At 41.4% G+C, this 21,001-nt stretch overlaps 2 protein-coding genes across 4 annotated transcripts; one reads left to right on the top strand and one right to left on the bottom strand.

Annotated features, from left to right (window-relative positions):
• The first annotated feature begins 2,099 nt into the window (after positions 1–2,099).
• Positions 2,100–5,411, top strand: ybey (ybeY metalloendoribonuclease). Its single transcript, XM_084084828.1, has 4 exons — positions 2,100–2,727; positions 4,040–4,171; positions 4,727–4,795; positions 5,028–5,411. Exons 1-4 carry the CDS (start codon positions 2,518–2,520, stop codon positions 5,121–5,123), a joined length of 507 nt encoding a protein of 168 aa, XP_083940954.1. The 5' UTR covers positions 2,100–2,517; the 3' UTR covers positions 5,124–5,411.
• Positions 5,412–5,821: 410 nt separating this feature from the next.
• usp37 (ubiquitin specific peptidase 37) lies at positions 5,822–20,135 on the bottom strand. Of its 3 annotated transcripts, none has more exons than XM_084084825.1 (24): positions 19,940–20,135; positions 17,925–18,140; positions 17,069–17,219; positions 16,349–16,434; positions 15,879–15,994; positions 15,623–15,700; positions 15,296–15,384; positions 15,086–15,158; positions 14,430–14,585; positions 14,102–14,233; positions 13,433–13,556; positions 12,742–12,989; positions 12,502–12,619; positions 12,218–12,297; positions 11,845–12,009; positions 11,645–11,698; positions 11,331–11,478; positions 10,910–11,120; positions 9,925–10,094; positions 9,762–9,822; positions 9,115–9,230; positions 8,540–8,609; positions 8,274–8,412; positions 5,822–7,053 (listed from the first exon to the last, which is right to left on the bottom strand). In XM_084084825.1, exons 2-24 carry the CDS (start codon positions 18,093–18,095, stop codon positions 6,966–6,968), a joined length of 2,844 nt encoding a protein of 947 aa, XP_083940951.1. In that variant the 5' UTR covers positions 18,096–18,140; positions 19,940–20,135; the 3' UTR covers positions 5,822–6,965. The 3 variants fall into 3 exon arrangements, with proteins under 3 accessions (XP_083940951.1, XP_083940953.1, XP_083940952.1); XM_084084827.1 differs by having other exon boundaries at positions 17,072–17,219; XM_084084826.1 differs by having other exon boundaries at positions 20,042–20,090.
• Positions 20,136–21,001: the final 866 nt, after the last annotated feature.

Genomic DNA, 21,001 nt, shown 5'->3' with positions numbered 1-21,001 from the left:
TATATTTCATTGTACAATATATAGCGAAATAGCAGATCTAGTTACAAGCTCAGAAGAACACCTCACATCACCGTTGTGAGCTTGTAGATCAGCTATATTCGTAGATCTGCAATTTTCACAATAAATTAGGTATGCCGGGGTTAATGTAGTTAAATAATATCATGGTTTATATGGAATACGTGCATTATTTGAATAGACATTCAGTCATACATCAAATATAGTGGGTTGTAAAGTATGTTTGTTCTAATGGGATTGACAAGCAGTAATCTCATTCCAGGTAGATAAACATAATCTTAAGGGAATACTAGATTTCTTATCACACATTCAAGACACAATATATTAAATACACACAATAGTCCTGTATTAAAGTTGTTCTTTGTCTGTGAACCTGTAAGAACATGGTGTGACCCACTTCTGGGTCCCAACCCACACAGGGTGATTGAAAAAAAAAACTACAAAAAAACAGACTGATCAGAAAAGTATCTGTCCCATGCAGTATTAATAGGATGTTTCCTGTGTTTGCAAATGCAGTGTGAGTCACTGAGGGACAGGTGAACATCTGGGAACAGTGATGCTCCATTCTGGTCAGCAGCTCAAACCACTGTACCATGACTATGTAAATCAAACCACTGTACCACGACCTTATGTAAATCAAAGACTAAAGGGGAAATACTGCATGTGATTTATATGTGATTCAGCTAGCCTATCTGTTGAACGTGTTGCTCTGTTCTCTTTACAGGAGAAGTGAATATGCCTTTATGATGGAAATCACTTTTTAAAGAGGAACAGAATTTCTATCCATTATTCCTGATCAGAACCATTGTCTGCTCAGAAGTTCAGAAAAATATCTTGATCATCATGATGTCTCTTGTGGATCTATTCTGCTCACAGGAGATGAGCAGAAACTAAGATGCAAATAGTTTGAGTCCCCTGGGACAGACGACAGGCTCACAGTTAGCACAGTTTCAATTTCCTTTGAGCAGCAGATGTTAGAGTTTGCTATGATTTATAAATTATACTGTACTCATACTTACTGATACTGTCATTATATTTATTTTACTGTGAAAACCAAGGTTCACTTGAGTTTAGCAGTAAACAACAGCATGTTAATGCAAGTCAGAGGATTTTCACTTAATGAGGTTAAATGAGAGATGAGATATTACCATAACCAGTCATTACTCATTCAATGGATGGCCGGCACATGGTGGGGTTGAGGTTGGATACAAAAGTCAATGACGGAATGCCACGCGATCATTAGTTTATTACATAAAATAAAAAAAGAATCAATGGCAAATTCCCAAGGTGGATGTAGTTTATTTTAGTTCTATGCCAATAAAGCATATTATCCACTAAGAGATCATGTCATACAGAATGTACATCTATTTTGTTTAGTATTCTTGTCTTTTTAATTAATTCATTAATTAATATTTTATTTTTAAAGTCACAGTATGATTTTTTGTTTTCAAGAATATGACTTTCGACAACACAATCTTAGGTGAGTGTCATTAATCCTTCTCTATTTGCCCTATGTGGTGATCTCCCTGGTGTTGACCCATAGACCCCAAGGGAGAGGGCAGGCTACAGCCAGGTGTGGTACAGCTAATTATGACCCTGTGGTCACTGCTGGCAGGAAGAGCTGAGTAAATACACTAGTAAATATGATAGAACTATTTTATACTTGAGATAACTATTTTATACTTAATTAAGAGAAAATCACAGTTAAAACCTTAAACAATTGGAGGCTGATAGTGAACATAGCTGTAATTTGTTGGTGGGATGCTGATGTTGAAGTAAAACTGTTAACTTGAATAGCTCAGAGGTTTGACACTAGGAATTCTGCATGGCCCAAGGTTGATTATCAATTAGGGTGGTATAAAGGTTATCTGTGCAAATTTCAAGCTTGAATCACCAACCATAAGAATATGTACATTTCTGCCATTTAAGCAGCCATATTGGAACCTAATGTTGTCTTTCATCTTACCCTTAGCAGAGACCAGCATACTAGATCACGCTGAAGAAGACCAAAGGGGACTTGTTACACTGAAGCACGTATTCTTACTTCCAGTTCCGGTCCGTCCAACATTTCGTCTCGGGCTGCTGCGAGGCTTGCTACAGTGCAACCGGCTTTTCACTTCATCACCAAACCGCCACTGTCTGTCCTACGAAGATGTGACATTTACTGCGATCATCTCCTCTTAACGATAGAGTTAGCAACAAATACCTACAGCTCCATACCGACATTGTTTTGGGTGATTGTTTTGAGAAACAGCCTTACTGCTTGGAGTGTCACCTTGAATGCTAGTGTGTGTGGCTAGGTTTAGCTTGTCAGCCCGCAAACTTGCCGATGTTTTATTTTTTATTTGTTGTATTTTTATTTTTTTCCTGTGGCATAAGTTCAGCTTGTTAGCCGGCACACGTGCCGATTTTTTTATTTTATTTTTTCTGTGACATTCATATATGAATGATCTCATGTCACGTTTTATCTGATTGATTTTTCGTTTTCGACAATTTGTAACCATGGGTGTAGTTCTGCGAAACCTCCAGAAGGTGGTGCCTGTCCGCCGCGCCAGGCTGCGTAAGGACGTGGACACGCTGAGGCACATCCTGGGCGTCCAGAAGTTCGACCTGGGCATCGTCTGCGTGGACAACCGCAGGATGCAGAACATCAACCACATCTACAGGAAGAAGAACGAGCCCACTGATGTCCTGTCCTTCCCTTTCTACGAGGTAGAAGCAGCATAATATGTCTTCGTCTTTACAGTGATGGAAGAAGTACTCTAATTTTTTACTCAAGTAAAAGTATCAGTAGTACCCTATTCTAGAAATAGTCTGTTGTCATCTGTCCCAGATGACAGTGAAGTGACAATTTAAGGACTTTTGAGACCTTTTTAATACCTCAAAAAAGAAAGAAAAGAAAAAGACCATTACTGCATCAAAAGTAATCAACAAACTATACTATAAAAACTGGTCAAACATTGGCCAACTTGTCAAATAATATGAGAAAGAGGCAAACATTTTGAAAATAGCCAATGGATCTGCTATTTTCACAATATTTATCCGTGGAACTGAGTCAAACAAAATGTAATGCCTCAACTGCTACAATTCCAAGTGCTTATCAGGGTGGGGGGGTCCCCAGTTCAAATATGATTATTTTGGGGGGTCACGGCCTGAAAAGGTTGAGAACCACTGCATCAGGCCAAGGGACCTCATTACCTAAATCTCTTGGACCCCATTTTACACTGTAAAACCCTGTGTTCATTTAACTCTGAGAATGCTCAAATGGAACCATATATGCATCACTATCATGTTGCAAGTGCAACACGCAAACTAGTTTTTACATAGAGCAGTTTACTGTTTTTAATGATGTGCCTGCCACTACATGGAACAACAACTAAGCTTAAAACTTTGTAATAAAGGTGTAATTGGAGTTAGTGTGTAAGCTCTGCTCGGCACTGTATAATAATGATCCATAACCAACCTGTCATCATGCCATGGCTTTTGAAACGCACTACTTGTTAGAGGCCTATACAGGATAAGCTAATGTTACAGAAACAATTTAAGATTGTATTCTTTGTTCAATATGAGAGCAGGCTAGATTAGCTCACATGCTACATGATTGCTTTATGATTGGACAAAGCTACACAGATGTGTCTCAGTAACCATTTACACAATGAGCCATTCAGCTACTGGTGCAACCAGTAAATTGCTAGTTTGAAACTAACCATTAGTCACTAAAAATGTAGGACTGTAAGAACTTTACACACAAACTTAACTAAAGTGTTTGTCATTAAGAGACGTAAAATCTGGGGCATCTGCATTACTTTATAGTCTGTCTATAGATATTATTACTGTAGTTTCTATGTTCAAAATTATTGCCACAGCCACAGGGTTAAGGGTAGGTCTGTTTGAGAGCACACCCTCTAAGACATTCAAGACAAAACTGTCCTGTAGTACAAAGAATGTACAAGTGAATGAATGGAGGTGAATAATCATTTAATTCAAGAAACCATCATTGAGTCAGCATCTTTGCATCTCTCAGGATCTGCGGCCAGGCAAGCTGCCCTGTCCCCTTCACAGAGATGAGCTGAACCTGGGAGATGTGTTTTTGGGCGTGGAGTTCCTGATGAAACAATGCCAGGAGGAATCCTTGGATCTGCACGGAATTCTCACTGTGAGTAGTGATGGTGGCTGACCATTATTTTATTTTTATTTGTTTAAACCAAAAATGTTGTTTAATGTAGTGGTTCTCAAACTTGTTCATGGCAAGGCCCCCCAAATTGTATTTGGGGATGTATTTGGCAGCAGACCCCCATCTGAAAATATTTGGTGCTAGGAACCCCCTTAAGAGAAGAGTTGTTAAAAATAATACAATTCAAAATTACATTATCATTAATGTTTAAAAAAATCTTCAAAAATGGCCTAACTAAGCTCACAATGCGACGAGTTGTGAGCTTGTAGATCAGCTATTTTCAAATATCCAAAGTATAGGGCTAAAATGGTTCAGTTGATTTTGATGCTATAACTGGGTGTGGCCATGAGCAACAGACCAGTGGAAGCAACTTGTCTCAGATCTCGAGGGCACTCGAAGGATGATGACGACAATGCTACAACTAATTTGGTTGGGGCCCCCACTTAGAACCACTGCTTTAATGCTTCTTTTAAAAAACAATATTCACATTTGGGTAGTTGAACTTTATCCAATTGGTCCCCTCCTCTCCTGACACAGGTTGTCACTGCTCATGGGATCTGTCACCTGCTGGGCTACCGACATGAGACAGATGAGGAATGGACTGAAGTAAGTATGGAAGTCATTGTGAACATTGGAGTTTAATTGGAGATGGCAGCACTCGGTTAAAAAAAAATAATTAATGAGCTGTTTGTACTTCATAGAAAGGATAGTGTGGGTGGAGATGAGAATGGAATACAGGACATAGAAGTTATGCGGCTGAAACATTGATTTCCATGATGTACTTGCAAGTACTCTCAATATGCTCCACTATTTTAAAGTTCATTTTCTTTGTTTACAGATGCTACAGAGGGAGAGTTACATTCTAAGCGAGTACAACAGGCTCACAGGCCAGCACCTGGAGCCACTGACCAAGAGATGTAGCCAAAATAGGTGACAGACAACTACTGAGTCACAATGGATCGACTCGAATGGTGCTCTGCATGCATTTATTGACCGTACACTGTTATCTTGGACCAGTGACTTGAAGTGTTGTGCCATGAGCTGTGAACAAATCATGGAAATGTTGAAACAACGCCCAAATTGCCTTTACTTATGGCAATTACAAATGTTTAACGTGTTTTTTTTCCCCTTCTCAAATTCTGCTTTTACATGTTTTGTGGGGAAGAAATCCTCAAGTATCTTTTCACTGTAGTATTTTATTAAAATCTGCATATTAAATCTGCATGTTAGGAAGTCAAATACTGTATGAACAGGTATAAAAGCTGTCCAACTTTGCTTCACAAACACAGTATACACACTTGACACAGCATCGGGGCACGAAGGTGCGACATTACAGAACCGTAGATTCGAGTGGCCAATATGTAGGAGACTGATTTCCTGAAGTTTGTCCATGATGGGCAAACTAACTTGATCATTAACGCACAGCAGAAACATTAATCCACCCCAAACCATACTCGTACGGTGCTGTGAGCTTGTAGATCAGCTCTTTGATGCAGGACACCTGTGCGCAACGTAATAGTGGGCATTTGTTTGAGCTCTGATTTTGTGTAACATGGCAAGAAAAATGGTTACACAAAAAATGCATTCACATTTTAACCAAAATGCATTGTTGAAACTAGTATATATTTTGCCTATCGTACAATGTTCCCAACAATATCCTGCATATCACTTCCTGCTCTTCAGTCTGCAAGCAAGCAGCAGATCTGAATGACAATAGCAGAAGTCTTAAGTGTATGTATACTGGCCATTTAGTACAGGGATGGAGAAAAATGATAAGATTGTGCTGGGGCCATCAACAGCTATAACTCACAACTCTACCGCAATAAATAGCCAAAACTGTTAGGCTTTAGAGGAGCAAACCTAGCTGATTTGCACATTAAAAACAGTGTTTGAGGTTTCACAAACATTCTAAAGCAGTTGTGCAACTTTCAATGTAAAGCTCTGCGTACATATATTCCTTGAGAAAAAAAAACATCTTAAACTGGGAGGCACTAGGGTATCCCCCTAGAAGAATGGAGTTTATAAAAGACAAGCCATTTTATTACTAGGGAGCATCTTTTTCTCTTTAGATTTTACAAAACATGGATAAAACAGACACTTAACAACTCATGTGTAAAGCATAGTGAGCAAGAGGGGGTTCAAACAAATGCCCCACTGAAACTCTTAAGACAGAACCGGAAAGCTGAACAGAATTGGCCAGTTTGTGCCAGAAAATAAATATTGCACCACATGTATCTGAATACACAACCCTCTAACTCTAGATTAGCTTATACTCCAACATAGAATATATCTTTATTCATAGTTTATATTGGAAATTAAAGGTCTCAAAACCATACAATCCAAGGGGAACCACCTGGTGTCTGATAAAGGTGAAGGTATGAATGACCCAATGAATGAATGACAAGTTGAACTGCCAAGAAAACAAGTTTTTACAAAAGTAAATAAAAGAAAAAGAAAATATGCACCCCCGAAATGAGGAGGCAAAAGTCTCCCCAAAAGAAAAACAAAATTGTACAGTATTTCTTTAAACTGCATTTTCTGTTTATCTTTAACGAGTCTTGACAGTTTGCTGCCTGTGGTTTGCAGGAACAAACTTAAGTCTGGCTTCTAACGTTCTGCACAGGAAGGGGAGTGCCTGAAGACGACCAAAATGGACGGCGATCAGTAGTACTTGAGTTCTTTCACTGTAAAATTTGAACCCATCTGTTCACAGAAGAGAGTTCTTTCTACCAGAGAGAGTGTTTGTGTGTGTTTAGGGTAAGGTAGCGTGGAATGCTCAAAGGGGTTGCAGGACGCTCCTTCCTGCCTCTGATGCTCCGCTGGCCCCAGTCCTCTCCATCTCAGATAACTCCTCAAACACATCCCTGAGGACAACATCATAAGAAGAGAACATTGAACGAAAACCCAGTATATTAAAAATAGTTGTTCACAATGCTGCTTGGACCTTGAAAGGGATCTTAACAGAAGCAGAGCACACAATCAGGCCCCCAGAACTGACGCCCCGATTTTTTACGAAGTACAAGAACAAAATCAATTTAAAATTCCTACTACTCGCCACTAATTGAACGGCATGATATATAAGCAGGCTAAGCGGCTATAGTGAACTTCAATTTACTAACATCACATTATTGCAGGCAGTGACAGTAGAATACCAGTTAATGTGGCTACCTGGCCCACATGAAGGTAACATTAGTAGAATGGATTAATTGCTGTAACGTCAGGCTCAAGTGGAGTTACAACAGGTGGAGGATGAGAGCAATTTATTAAATATATGCACCTAATTTGGATCAGACAGATTCAGTTAATGAGCAGACTGATAGCCTACATCGTTGACAATGCTGCACCATGCAGCCAGCGGAACCCATTCACACACCGTTGACAAATGATTGATGACGTAGTAGGAATGGACTTTTTTGGGCAGCTGTTGATGATTTTACCCAAAATACATTTGGAGACAATGGAGGCTTTTATTGGTAAGTGTGCATAGGCCCTCCACCTACTGTTGATAGTTGAGGGGGTATGATGATAATGCTTTAAACGGGCCCGCTGCCATATGCCAAGAGGCAGGGCTCGCAAAGTGTGACCAAGTAAACGCCTGTGTGAACCGTGAAGCTTAGAGGGGACAGAGCTTTTTCAGTCGCTGCCCCCAAGCTCTGGAACGATCTTCCCCTGCAGCTTAGGCAGGCCCCCTCTCTGGCCATTTTGAATCCTCGCTTAAAACGCACTTTTATTCTTTGGCTTTTAACACAGCATGAGACCTCTGTTCCTGAACTAGCTCCCCCCCTCCTTTTCTTGTTTTGTGTTTGTCTTTGTATTCTGTGTTTTTAGTCTCTGTTTTTACTTACTGTATTACCTATGCACTGTACAGCACTTTGTGGCAGCTGTGGTTGTTTTAAATGTGCTATATAAATAAAGTTGAGTTGAGTGATCGTGATCTGACAGCCGGAGGGCCGGGCCCCTGCAGTCCCGGGCCGGGGAAGTGCCGTACCTCCAGCTCCCCCTGACGCTCCGCGTCCCTGAGTGTGGGTGTCCACCACCAGACTCCATAATCTAAAAATGAAGTCCCGTTATTTCATCAACTCACTTATGCATGTAGAAGAAGATGTAACCACTGCGGTCACGGTCACGCTGGACAGTGGCTTCCAGTGTGCGCGACACATCCAGGTCATTGTAGGTCAACCACGACTGCTTCTTCATGTCATACACGTCACTGATGTAATGACCTGTTTGAAGGATAAAGACAGTGTTTTTTTCAGTTCAGTTTGTCAGTTCCTATCAGTTATAACGTCCGTGCAGTAACTTGGCGAGGCCATTTTGTTTCGCTTCACATTCAGACACAGGTGTTCTTACCAGAGGATGAGCTGCTCCCGATGTGACTGACTACACTGATGAGTCTGAATGAGTTTGTCAGGTCTCCACTCTGCAGACAAGAGGGACAATTAGCCAAGCGGTTAAAGGGGAATTGAGGGTGCTTGTGTTCACTTCTACTAAAAAAAAAAAATGCAGCAAATATTGAATGTAAAATAAAAGTTGACCATATAACTGAGATGGTAACAAACTTCCAGAGACGACTGTTAAATGGAATCCTGTGCAACCACCCAACGACAGCTAATCGTGTCAAGGTACATGGTACTTGTGGTGAGGGAATTTATACTTTTTTTCGGGGTGCCTGGTTGCTCAGCCAGTTAGTGAATCTGGCCCGTCTTGTCTTACCCATCTCTCTATACTGAACAATCTGAGAAGCGTAATGCGAAGGGGAAACGAATATATAACATGAAACCTCAACATTTCCTGACGATATTTCCAGGCCATTTATGCTAGCAACAGTGGAAATGTTACATATTTTACCTTTAACAATGGAGTAGAGGTAAACATTTCAGTATACTCAACAGGTATCAAATATTTTCTGGCAGTAGATGAGCTACCTCAGCATTCCTTTTTAGGTCCTCAGCCTCTGCATCACTGTACTCCATGTCAAGCACATCTTCATTTCCAGAGTCTTCATCTGAGCACAGCAGCTCTGGTAAAGTGTTGTTGAACTCTGGTGGGTGAAAGGTTGGGGAGAAAGGTGAAAAACAACTTAACCACATTAAACTGGCATCCCTATTTTGGACAAACCCACATTAATTTATTTATGTTTTGAAAATAGCTGATCTACAAACTCAAAACCACACATGAGCTTGTAGATGGTCTATTTTTAGTATTCGCCCTAAGACAACGTAGCATTTTCTTTCTTTCAGTATTCGTCCTACGACAATGTAGGACTTAAGTGGTTAAATTCTGCAGCAGTTTATGTACATCAAACGGGACTTGCCTACGATTACGTAATTCACATGAAAAAGCCCCTGAAAAAGCAATGTTTGCATTTGAATGTGCTTGTTTCAATGTCTAAGGTTTACAAAAAGGCATTGGCAAGTACAAATAGTTTAACTTTGGGATGGAAAGACAGAACAGAACCTTTGAAAATGAAGAGCAACTGAATTATACCTAGAGTTGAACTCTTGGTACATTTGGGTACTTTTTCCACCACTGCACTGAACTCATCTTTCACGGTGGGGGTCATATTCTATACCTTGCAAACTCAGTTCCGTGGCTCTCTTCAGATCATCATCCTCTCTCATCTCTTGGGCCTCCTGCAAGGGGTCGAGGGAGAGAGCACATTGGTTCTGTCAGACTTGGGTGATGATTCAGTCAGACTTGGTGATGATGGTGTTGAATGTTCTGTACTAACTTACATGTTCCTGAAGGCTCTGTGCCAGGGCTTGCTGCAGCTCCTGCTCTTCCCGCTCCTGGTCCAAACTGTACTGCTGCTGGACCCAGTCCAACTCGCCCTGTTGCTGCACGCCGTCTGGAGTCTGGTTCTCCTTGTTCTCATCCATGGTCAGGTCCAGGGAGGCCAGAACATCTGCAACAAGCAAAGGAAACAATAAGCATCAGTCATGTCAGACTATTTCCTCCCCAATCAGCTAAACCAAGCTTTAGGTTTAATTGATGGTGAAGAAATCTCCATTCATACAAATTTAAGATAGGCTCAGATTACAGGATTTAGGAAATATGGCAGCATCACACACACACACACACACACACTACAGGATAATCTGATAAGATTCACTTAAAAACATGCTCAAACCACAACATTTACAATAACGGGGCATCACACACACTACAGTATTTTGTTGGCATTAAGATCATTGGGCTTGCCCGAAAGCAGCATCTCACGTGAACAAATGCAGAAGCAGTAGCATAGTAGCAGATGTAAACAACGAACCACTCAAACTAGAGGATAATCTTGCCTAATAATCGCTCCCCATCTAAACTGGGTTAGGCAACACCCCCTGATTGTCAGGAGGGCGGTTCTCTACAGCAAATACCCTAGATTATTTTGTAGTGTGGGCGTACCTTTAGATTTGGATTATGTTGTTTCCAAATTCTTCCATTTACACCACAGACCTAACTTTTGTTAAAGAAAAATTCTGCTTAAAAGATAAATTCTGCTTTAAAGCAAAACAAGAAAAAACACATTTTAACCAGTTAAACCCTCTATACTAAGTAAACTAATAGTTGACTGGGGTCAGCTCTGTACTTGGTCCGCTTTTCTTTCTTTTTTTGCGAGTCGTGACATATTGTGAGCTTGCAGATTGAAAGATTTTTGGTGATTTTTGGTGAATATTCCCTCAAAACAGGAATGCTAATGATTAAACTTGTAGTAATATACTGTACCCGTAGGCTGTTTGCTATCCGTCTCCACCAGACCACAGTGATAGTCCAGTTCTTGAGCGTCAGCATCCCCAAAGCCTGTGTCGGGGCTGTTGGTTGGTTCATCCTCCAGAGGGGATTCAGCAGGGAGTCCCGCCTCCTGTCGACTCATCGCTATCACTGCAGCCAGCATCTCTTCATCATTTAACTCTTGTGGCTCCTCTGTAGACCCCCGCTGAACGAACACACAAATTGATGTAGTCTTGGATTGAACTGATGTGTTAAGAAGCAATTGATCAACAAAAAAAAAGCAAATGGTATAGTGGGCTAATGTCCTTTGCAGCAAAAGAAACCGGAACACAAGTGGATAAGGGGGAACCAGGTCAGGTCACTTACACAGATACAGATATAAACTTCTAATCATCTAATCTGGCAGTAGACCCACCTCTTCTGGCCGGTCATCCTCGTCAGGGAGGCAGTCGCTAAGGTGTCGCTTGCGGCTCCCATTCGTCTTCCTGTTCAGTTCCTCTTCACTGTCCGAGTCCAGGAGGATGGAACTACAGCTGGAAGTGGATACTTTACCACCAGCCCTCCTGAACACACACACAATCAGTAAAGTAATTAAAAAGATAAAAACATTATATGACTGGCACTTTTCTGTTAAGTGGACACTGTAGTAATAATAATAGTAATAATACCAGCCACCTTCTAGTTACTAGTATACATTTAATCATCCATGTAAATGGTGCAAGCATTTACCGGAGAGGTGCTGAAGATGAATTGACTGACTGGGAGGTCTTGAGTGTTCGGGACCTTTAATAAAAAACATTTAACGGGTCAGAATCCATGCCATTTTGTTTTCTTTCAGACACCAAACTATTCTATTACGATAAGGTAGGTGGGTAGCTCGCGTTTAGATGGTGATCTGCGTGTGTGTGTGTGTGTGTGTGTGTCCTTACAAGGCTGCCTGGGCACTCCAGCACAGGCTGAGAGGGGGCCGCGTGGCTTCTGTGCAGTGGGATGACAGGGTCAGGTAGCGGGGAATCATCACCTGCTGTCCCAGCTTGCTGTTCATAGACAGCTGCGCATTGAAGCTGTAACGCTTCAGGTGGAGGATGAGTACCCTGCGGGTGTGGAAGTGTGAGGGAACGAGAAATGATTGGTAAAAAGGGGAGCATTGGTTTCTATGCAAAATCGTGGCCCCATCACTGTATATAAAATAATATACAGGTAAATATTGTATGTTAGCATATTTTGAATGTTATTGTGGAATAAAGCAGAGAATAGAATTCAGGTATTACAGGACATATACAGTGACAGTCTGGCCTGTACCTGGGCAGTTTGCTGAATTTATGCATCACTGTTGCCGATTTCCCACTGCACTTCTCACATGAGTACTCGATTTCTTCCATCTGTAAAAAGGACGTTGTGATATTAAGTTTTCACTTGTTTTAATAACGTTATATTAATATGTATGCATCTGTAATACAGACTTTGGAGACATTCTACACAAAGTGGGGGTACGCGGCCAAACACATATAATTTTGGGGGTCCTTGGCACGAAAAAGTTTGAGAACTACTGATGTAGAAGGCATTTGTAGAATTCAAAGCCTCACCCTGAAGAAGAGGTCCAGCGAGTCCTGGATGGAACGCAGCGGGAGGGTTTTCTTTCTGCGCGGCAGATCGATGGACAGGTCATTGAACTGCTCCCTCTTGGTCACCACCTCCCCACAGCTGCACCACACACATGCAGGCAAGAAAATACATTCATTTCTTACAACAGCAGTTTAGCAAGGAATCCTACAAAAGGTTATTTTGCTCACAGATGGCAATTCCGAAGAGGGAACAGGTCTCACCATTTGCAGGTGATGGTGTGCTGCACCTCAAACTCCATGTTGACCACCACGGGGCAGGTATAGATGCGGGAGGTGTCGGCCTCCTCGCTGGGCTCTGCCTTGGCGACCGGTGATGTAGCCGCCGTCTGCTGGGCATCATCCCACCCTGCAGACGAGGATGCAGCCGCTTCATTTCTCCAACTCTTGTTCATCTTTTCCACGTCCTCCTTCAGCTGGTCCAGACACTGGCTCAGGAACTCATGGGCATCCTGGAAAGACACAATTCAATAAAAGACTGAACAAGCATTGAAACAAAAAGCATTAAGTGCAGAGAACCATCGCAGAACCATCGCAGAACTTTGTCCAGGCACTACTAAGTAGAGGAAGAGGTTCCAAGCAATCGATCAAAAATGTTGTCACGGAGCACGGACTGCAAACAAGTATGGCAATTGCGGCCATTGTGTGTGATACACATCCGATCACCTTGATATATCAGCACTTCAGCATGTGTCAAGTTATAACTTGCATTTCATTGTCTTATCTCCTTGGTGGTAAGACATGTCCATAGTGTTATTAAGTCTATCTTGTTAAAAGACAACCAGACAGCCAGTAATATGCTGGCTGTTTCAAGTTTTTAACAACAGACGTCTTCCAGTTTACAAAACCATCTACACACCAACAGGACACCATGCACCTATGTTACCATTCTTACATTTTGCATGTATCCAGAGAAGCGCTCGGCCGTGGCGGAGATGGCGCTCTTCACCTTCCTCAGGAGGTCCTTCTTTGTCTCTGGACAGCCCACATCCTTCTTTGCCATGAGGTGGGCAAAACGCCTGTAAGGATCAAATAAACCAAACTGAAGTCACACTGCTTTCTGAAGAGGCTTTTTATGAGCTTTTAATGTCCAATGAAGGATTGAAGTAAGAGATAAATAATTAAAACTCAATGTTGCACAAATAATAAAAAGTGTATGATTATTGCTTAAAATGTTGTGAACCCATGAACCTTTTCAGGACTGTCACTCCACATTTGACTATTTTTGGGGCCTGAATCACAGTCTGCAGAAGTGTGCAAATGACAATGCCTGGCACAAACGCAGATCCATGGTGAAAATACTCCACAAACATGCACTCGTGGAGGTAATAAAAGACAGAGGGGAGAGCACAAATCCAAGGACAGATTCATTCAGTTGCTGCCCCCAATAGAAACCCTCACTGCAATGACGGTAATGTTTGTGTGACGTTACAATTTCCGCATGAAATAGACCTCACATAGCTTTAAGTGTAAAGACTTGAGATTAGTGGACACACATTGAGTCAATCAGCTACTGCCATTTTCTGTCTACATGCAAAGCATAAATACGTTCGTGTCGTGCTACCTGAGCAGTGCGTTGATCGGCACCTTCTTCCAGGGGATGCCTTGTTTTAACATATCATTATTGAAGGAGGGGAGGCTGAACAGGGATTGGAGAATGGCGTTCATGTAGCACGTGTTACCCAGGTTGGAGAACCTACAGCAAATTGAGCGGGGAGGATTAGTCAACAGTACATGTTCCCAATAGAAATACACAGCTTTTTGAGGAAACCCCCCCACCAATAATTTGTTTGCCAACATTTATAATAATCTGTGTCCCTGATTGGCCAACCCGTCCCATCGGCTTCACGTATTGGCCGAGCTTTGGAAACCCTCTGTGATAATGTACTCACCCTTGCAGAGGGGGCTGGGGCTGAGCCAGGGTCGACGGCCGTTGCTTGTTCCAGCCACCGTATTCCAAGGATGGGCGCACTTTCTTGAATGGAGTGGAGTGGTTGGGCTGCATGAGGCTTCTCTTGGCTGCAGGATACTGGGCGGCACTGGATGGCCTGAGGGAACAGTGAGGACACGCAGATGAGTAAATGGTTTAACTGAAAAGTTCCGTCATGTTTCAGTTTTAAATATTTTCTTACAGATTTACTGTTCAAATGTTTTGGTGCCATCACTGAAATGTTCCTTGTACTATATGTGCAAATGTATCTGTCAATAAAAATGAATTCTGGTTCTAAAACTGACAACAATTACATACAGCCAGGGAGTATATTACTTCATTGCAACAAAAAACAAAAAAAAAACCAAAACTTCAATTTATGTGATTTTGACCTGGCAACCATTCCATTTAAACACCTGTAGCTTGTTCACTGTTGAAATGTCATATAGTGCTTGGCAACGTGTCGTCACCACGGGCGTGGCATAGTAGCAGCAGACATACTGGTGGGAGTCAATGTTAAGTCAACCTGTTTATGCCCCACCAAGATGTCCGCACTACCAAATGACACGTGTTGACGCCCCCTTCAGGATTTTTTGCTACACACTATAGAGATCTTACCTGTCCAAGAAAGAGCTCACTGATCGACTGCCATAAAACGACGTGGGCTGGAGAGGGGTTGAGCTGAGTGGAGCTAATGGTCAAGACACAAAAAGGATCATGGTTCAAGTGTCTCACATTAAACAAACAACATCCAATTAACAGCTCACGTCTTGCCATTACAGTTTCTGTAATAGCAAAAAGGCAATTAGATAATGAATACTGTGGTACCTGAGCTACGGTTCTCCTCAGCCTGTTTCAATTTCTCTTTGCAGCTTAACAGGTACTTCCGGGATGGGTCTGACGTCGCCTTATTATTGCTGAGGGAAAAACATAACTTTGTGATACTGTGAATTATTTACCATAATTTAGTTTGATATACACCGGTTAAATCTAACCAAAAGAACACACAGCCATCTACATTGCAGGCTATTCTTCACAATGTTACAAAATTCCAAGTCTCGTCCATCTCACTTCAGCTCTGGTCAGTTTTTGAATTAAGCACCTCTCCAGGTGTTTTTAATTATTAAATTAATCAATATTAATTTTATGCTTTACCTTGACGAGTCATTTTCCTTGGGATAGTCCTCAGTCAGGTCACTGTCAGAGGTCAGCAATCTCTTCCTCTTCTCACTCCTTAAAAAGCAAACACAGCATTTGTAATGAAGCCACAGACATTTATTTTCACATTTGGTAGTCTAGCCATCTTGCATCGTTCCAATAAAAGACAATAAAATTATTACAGCGGGGGGGAAATCGGCTGGCAAACATATATAAATGAGTAAAACAAATAAATAAAGTAAAAGGGCTGGACCTGTTTTCCGAGAGGCCTGTGCGGATGGGAGTGGAGGTTGCTCGGCTGGGGCTGCCCAAGGGCTTGCGCGGTGTGGTGTCCTCCCTACCGTCCACACTCTGCCGCCTCGGGGTAGTCTGATAGATGGAAGGTTTTTAATTAGCACAAGTAGAAAGAAATAGCTAGATCCACTATAAGCACAGAAATGCAGGAACATTTGATAAACTTATGCTTTGTTTGGCTATAATAATAGTTCTGTGCCCTTTAGTTGTTTGGGGGGTATTCGTTACTCTACATTTGCACGTCATAAGTGAAATTCATCCCCTGCATTTACCCAATCCTAACTATAAAGAGCAGTGGCCACTATCAATACAGCGTCCAAGGAGCAGTTAGGGGTCGTCTTGCGGACTGGGGGGGGGGGGGGGGGGGGGTGAAAGATTCCCAGGCAACCACTCTACCCACTCTCTCTACTATTCCCAAAGATTGTATACCTGTCTTTCTCCAGATGGACTGGTCTCATTTTTGACAGGCCGGTTTCCCAGTACGAAGCTTGCGCTGCCATGTGACATTTTTAAAACTGCAAATGAAAAAGAAAAGAAAAAAACATGTGAGAACACAGAACTGGCACCAATAGGGTAGAGTTACATTTATTTTTGTTCGGCTTCTAAGGACATTGCAGCAGCATAAGTAATAAAAATCACACCCAGTGTGAAGTGAGCGGTGTTATTTAAGGTCATCACAGTGATGGAAGCTCACTTAAAAAAAATGTTTTTTTTTGAAGTGCGTGGTGATATTTATAGGTTATGAATTTCATCATGCGCCTCGCTAGCCAATCACAAAGTCACAGTACAGCGAAAGACACATTTTCACGACGGATGGGCCAACCCCACTTATAGGAGCGGCGGCTACACCGCTCAAAAAAAAGACAGTCTGCTATTAATAAGAGAATTAAGAATACAAATGTTATCAAGATATACACAAAACAGATACCCCTCCAAACTTTGCGGGAGCATAAAAGGGGCTTTAGACATCCGTCTTGAAATTAACACCTTGTTTTCCTTCTCACAATCATTATTGTGTGTAAGATATAGCGATTAGCTATTTGTACATACGAATGTCAAGAGAAAGCCCTCAATGCTTTGAATATACTTCTACATACTGCAGGGATCCACAAGGATAAAATTGTTGTCCACAAAGTAGGTATTGTTCACTACCTTTTCCTTGCTTCACCTTCTCCAGGTATTCTTTGGTCTTCTGGGTCACAGCAGTGGACATTTTATCCAGGGTGATGATATGGTGGTCCTTTAAAGTGAGCGAGATTCGGTTCTGGTTCTGGGAAATGTTCTTCACGTTCTGGTTGAGCTGAGGAAAAAGGTAAAACAATTATGATGACAGATGCCTGTCAAATGTCACTGTTGTGCTTGCTCTTGCCATGTCTAACTCATATCTACAAGCAAAAAACAAATAATAATAAGATGTTACCGCTTCTTTTCATCGTCTGCCTTTGTTAATTTTGTCACTTAAAGCAAATCACCCTGTGACACACCGAGTTTGTTAAAAGTTCAGAAATGAATTAACTCGCCTGAAAAATAAAGAATACAAACGCTGTTAAGAGTTTGCACAAGTTATCCACTAAACACCAGTCTAAAGATTTTTCAATGTGACCCCCCCATATACAGTGTGTGTATACATCACACACAACCACCCCACTCTAGGGGGAACATTTGGCCAAAGCAGCAGATGTCAGGCATGCAAACAGCCCCGAGGTGAAAAAGGTGACAACATGTTGTTTTCTTTCGGGTCAGGTGTCACACAATTGCCCTTTGGGTTCAAAAAGGTGACTGTATCTGAAAAGTGACACTTTTGCATGTCTGAGATGTAAAACCTCACATCATGTTGTGTTACAAGCTGTTAGTTTGACTATTTTCGGCAAAGAAATATGGTGTTATGGGAAAAGCGGCCTGGGCCAAATGGAAAGCCCTGGTGAACGGACGCCCGTCAACTAAGTATAGGGTTTAAGTTAATTTAAAAAGGACAATAATGTTAGAAATTACATAATAAATATACCTGGAAAGTTTTATTTGGACCGCCACAGTTGAATTTGACGCACAGGTTGATTTTGTTGTCTTTCTCAATGATGTCGAAGCTTCCCTCTCTCCACCTGCAGGTGCCTAAGTCTAAGCCGTTAAAGCGGATCTTGATGGATCCAGGTCCGCTGGAAAGCTTAGGCATGGCCATGGCTAGCTGTCCGGATGGCACACTCTGAGGCTGATCCAACAGATCCTAAAACACAAACAATAAAGACGCATGAATAAAAACCATGTTTGCAAGCTATTACAGACAGTCAAACTGACATCAAGCTTACACTGTTTTGAGCTTGCTTTCCTTGTATGTATGTGTATGGACAACTGTCACCAAATGCTGGATGAAAGCGTAGTTGATCAATGATAATTATCATCCAGAGACAGGCTGTTTTGTACAATGACAATTACCCCAGTGTTTAAAAAGCCATGCGTTGCATTCTTACCACTACAACAAATCCATGATAGTGTTATAGACCGTCCACACCAAGCACCAACTATAAATATGTCGTTCACCACTGTAGTAGTTATAGTTGTGGCCAGCCACAATATATTCATAGTTATAGAGTGCTTGGTGTGCACGACTCGTTACTCTCAGTATATCGTTGACGTGAAGCAAGAAAATCAAACTGCTACATATGTCAGAAACATCAAATGTTACCAATCAATTGACAAAATGGGGAGCGGATAATATGAAAAGGCTTTTCCTGAGCGGCTAACAAAAGCCATTGAAAGTTGCACAGTAGTTAAATCTCAGGTATAGACAGTGTGGAACAGTGGTTCTCAAAGTGGGGCCTGGGAACCCCCAGGGGTCCTTGATGTTAACCCCAGGGGTCCAAACTGTGTTAATGCAGCATCACAAACATTTTAAGCATGTTATCCTATTTTTGAAAAATCTTGGAGAAAAAAAAGATTTTTCTTTAAACAAATCTTTTCTGGGGTCCCTGGCACAAAGCATTTCCAGATGGGGGTCCATGGCCAATATAAATATCAATTTAGGGGGTCCTTAGCACGAAAAAGTTTGAGAACCACTGGTGTGGATTCTGTGGAAGACTAAAGAAAGTAGTTCAAAGTCAAAGCAAACAAACTCAAAACAAAAGCACCAGCACGTTTCAAACAACACAACCCCCCCAACCCGACAAAACCTGAACCTGTAAGGTGTTAGCTGACAGTTACCACATCTTAACACATAATGATAATACTGTACGTCCCAATGTTGAGTAGTAGCATCACAGCCTGTGTTACCGTTAGCCGCAGCAGCTAGCATAAATGACTGTCTGTAGAGCTAACGTTAGCAGTCACACGGCTCCATTGCAGTGTTGCCATGTCGGCTTATTATAAGAGACTTTGGGCTTCTTTTTCTGTAAAGCTGCTTGTAAAAAAATGGTGGTTGCGGTTTTTGAGGTCGTTTAGAAACTGTACTTGCTTATTTGGGCTTGCTTCCAAGTTTTTGTTATTATTTGTTTATACAAGTAGTTCTAAAATATTTTCATAAATGTTTTGCGCCAAGTTCCAGGGAGCATTTGAGATGTTAGAATGGATATTCCAAATATTCCGCATTTTATTTCATAGTTTTTGAAAATACATAATAGGTTTAATTAAAGTGCTTCTTTTGGGCTTGTTTTTCTAGACCTGGTTGCTCATTTCTCTCACAAAATATGGCAACACTGCTCCAATGGCTAATGTTAGCTAGCTACACACAGTCAATTAAACGACAGCTAAATGTATGGAGCCGCTCCATGTCTATCTACATTTAGCTGTCCTTTCATTTAGCTGCATTTAGCTGCCAACGTTGCGGAGGTACGGTCTCTTTAGAGCCACCAAAGACAGCGAGCTAAAGGGGGTGATCAATGGATGGAAGGAAAAACGGGCCACCATTAGGCTAGCGAACTAGCATGAAAGCTAAGCTAACGGGCGCTAATTGTGCGGCTGATGGCCGGTGGTTGAAAACATTGTCCCAACACTATGATCTTCATCCACGGCGTCACGCGCGTTCCTTACCCCGTTTTTGCTTCTTTGCTCCTCTGGGAAAACTTTCGAATAATTCCGATTTGCGAAGTTTTTCCGGGCGACAGAAAGTTGTGTTTTTGTGCCGGCATTCACCTGCTCTCCTCCCGATGTGATGGTGTTGTTGACAGACAGACAGAGCGGTCCTACACACAGTATACACACACGACACGACGCCTCGCAGCGCTGCGCGATGATGGCGGGAATGGATTTTTACAGCGGAAATGACGTTGGCGCAAGTCTCGCGATGTTGTAAATGGATTGTATGAATGTATTTATTTATAATTTTTCTGCAGTGGTCGAAGAAGAAGTACTCACATTTTGTACTTGAAGTAAAAGTATCAATACTTCAATTACAAATACAGCATTTTTTTTTACTTATTAAAAGTACAAACGTATTGGTATCAAAATGTACTTAAAGTACCAAAGGTAAAAGTAGTCATATGCACAATGTTCTATTTCACAAGTGTTCAAAATGTATACAAATCTTTTAAAAATAGCCTAAGTATATAGGGATAAAGTGGTTAATGCATGTTTTGTAATAATAATAAAAATCTACAAAGTAACTAGTAACTAGTAAAGTTTTCAAATAAATGTAGTCGAGTGAAAAGTACAATATTTGCCTCTGAGGTGTAGAGGAGTAGAAGTGAAAGTACTGACAATTGAAAACAATCCAGTAAAGTAAAACATTTCTCAAATTTGTACTTAAGTGCAGTATTTGAGTACATGTACTTAGTTACTTTAGTTTCCAGCACTCACTGTCGCATTGTGAGAGCTGTGTTCCGTGAGCAGAAATAACGGAGCAGAAATAAGACTTCCGGTTGACGATCTCTTTAGAATAAGAGTACCCTCTAGAGTAAAAAGAAACCATTGAAAACCATTGAAAAACTGTTCATTTGTACATTAAAACTATGAATTAAGCATTTAAATGAAGCTATACAACACATATTATGTTTCTGTGTAACAAAAACGTTTTTTAAAAGATAAAAAATGTATCTAAATGGATAAATGCTGTTCAAAGGAGTGCATAGCCTATACCAATTGGACACTGGACCG

This window comes from Gymnoscopelus microlampas, assembly GCF_963454915.1.
Source record: "Gymnoscopelus microlampas genome assembly, chromosome: 17".
NCBI classification, from domain to species: Eukaryota; Metazoa; Chordata; class Actinopteri; order Myctophiformes; family Myctophidae; genus Gymnoscopelus; species Gymnoscopelus microlampas.
Note: the sequence above shows the minus strand (reverse complement) of the source record. Positions and strands in the feature narration are given on the sequence as shown.

Excerpts from the sequence above, each read along its gene's own strand:
- usp37 (XM_084084825.1), bottom strand. The coding sequence starts at position 18,095 with ATGGCCATGCCTAAGCTTTCCAGCGGACCTGGATCCATCAAGATCCGC. Across the intron at positions 15,159-15,295 it reads TGAGGAGAACCGTAGCTCAG|CTCCACTCAGCTCAACCCCT; the intron begins GTACCACAGTAT and ends CTTGACCATTAG. Across the intron at positions 7,054-8,273 it reads ATCTTCTTCTACATGCATAA|GGATGTGTTTGAGGAGTTAT; the intron begins GTGAGTTGATGA and ends TGTTGTCCTCAG.
- ybey (XM_084084828.1), top strand. The coding sequence starts at position 2,518 with ATGGGTGTAGTTCTGCGAAACCTCCAGAAGGTGGTGCCTGTCCGCCGC. Across the intron at positions 2,728-4,039 it reads TGTCCTTCCCTTTCTACGAG|GATCTGCGGCCAGGCAAGCT; the intron begins GTAGAAGCAGCA and ends TGCATCTCTCAG. Across the intron at positions 4,796-5,027 it reads CAGATGAGGAATGGACTGAA|ATGCTACAGAGGGAGAGTTA; the intron begins GTAAGTATGGAA and ends CTTTGTTTACAG.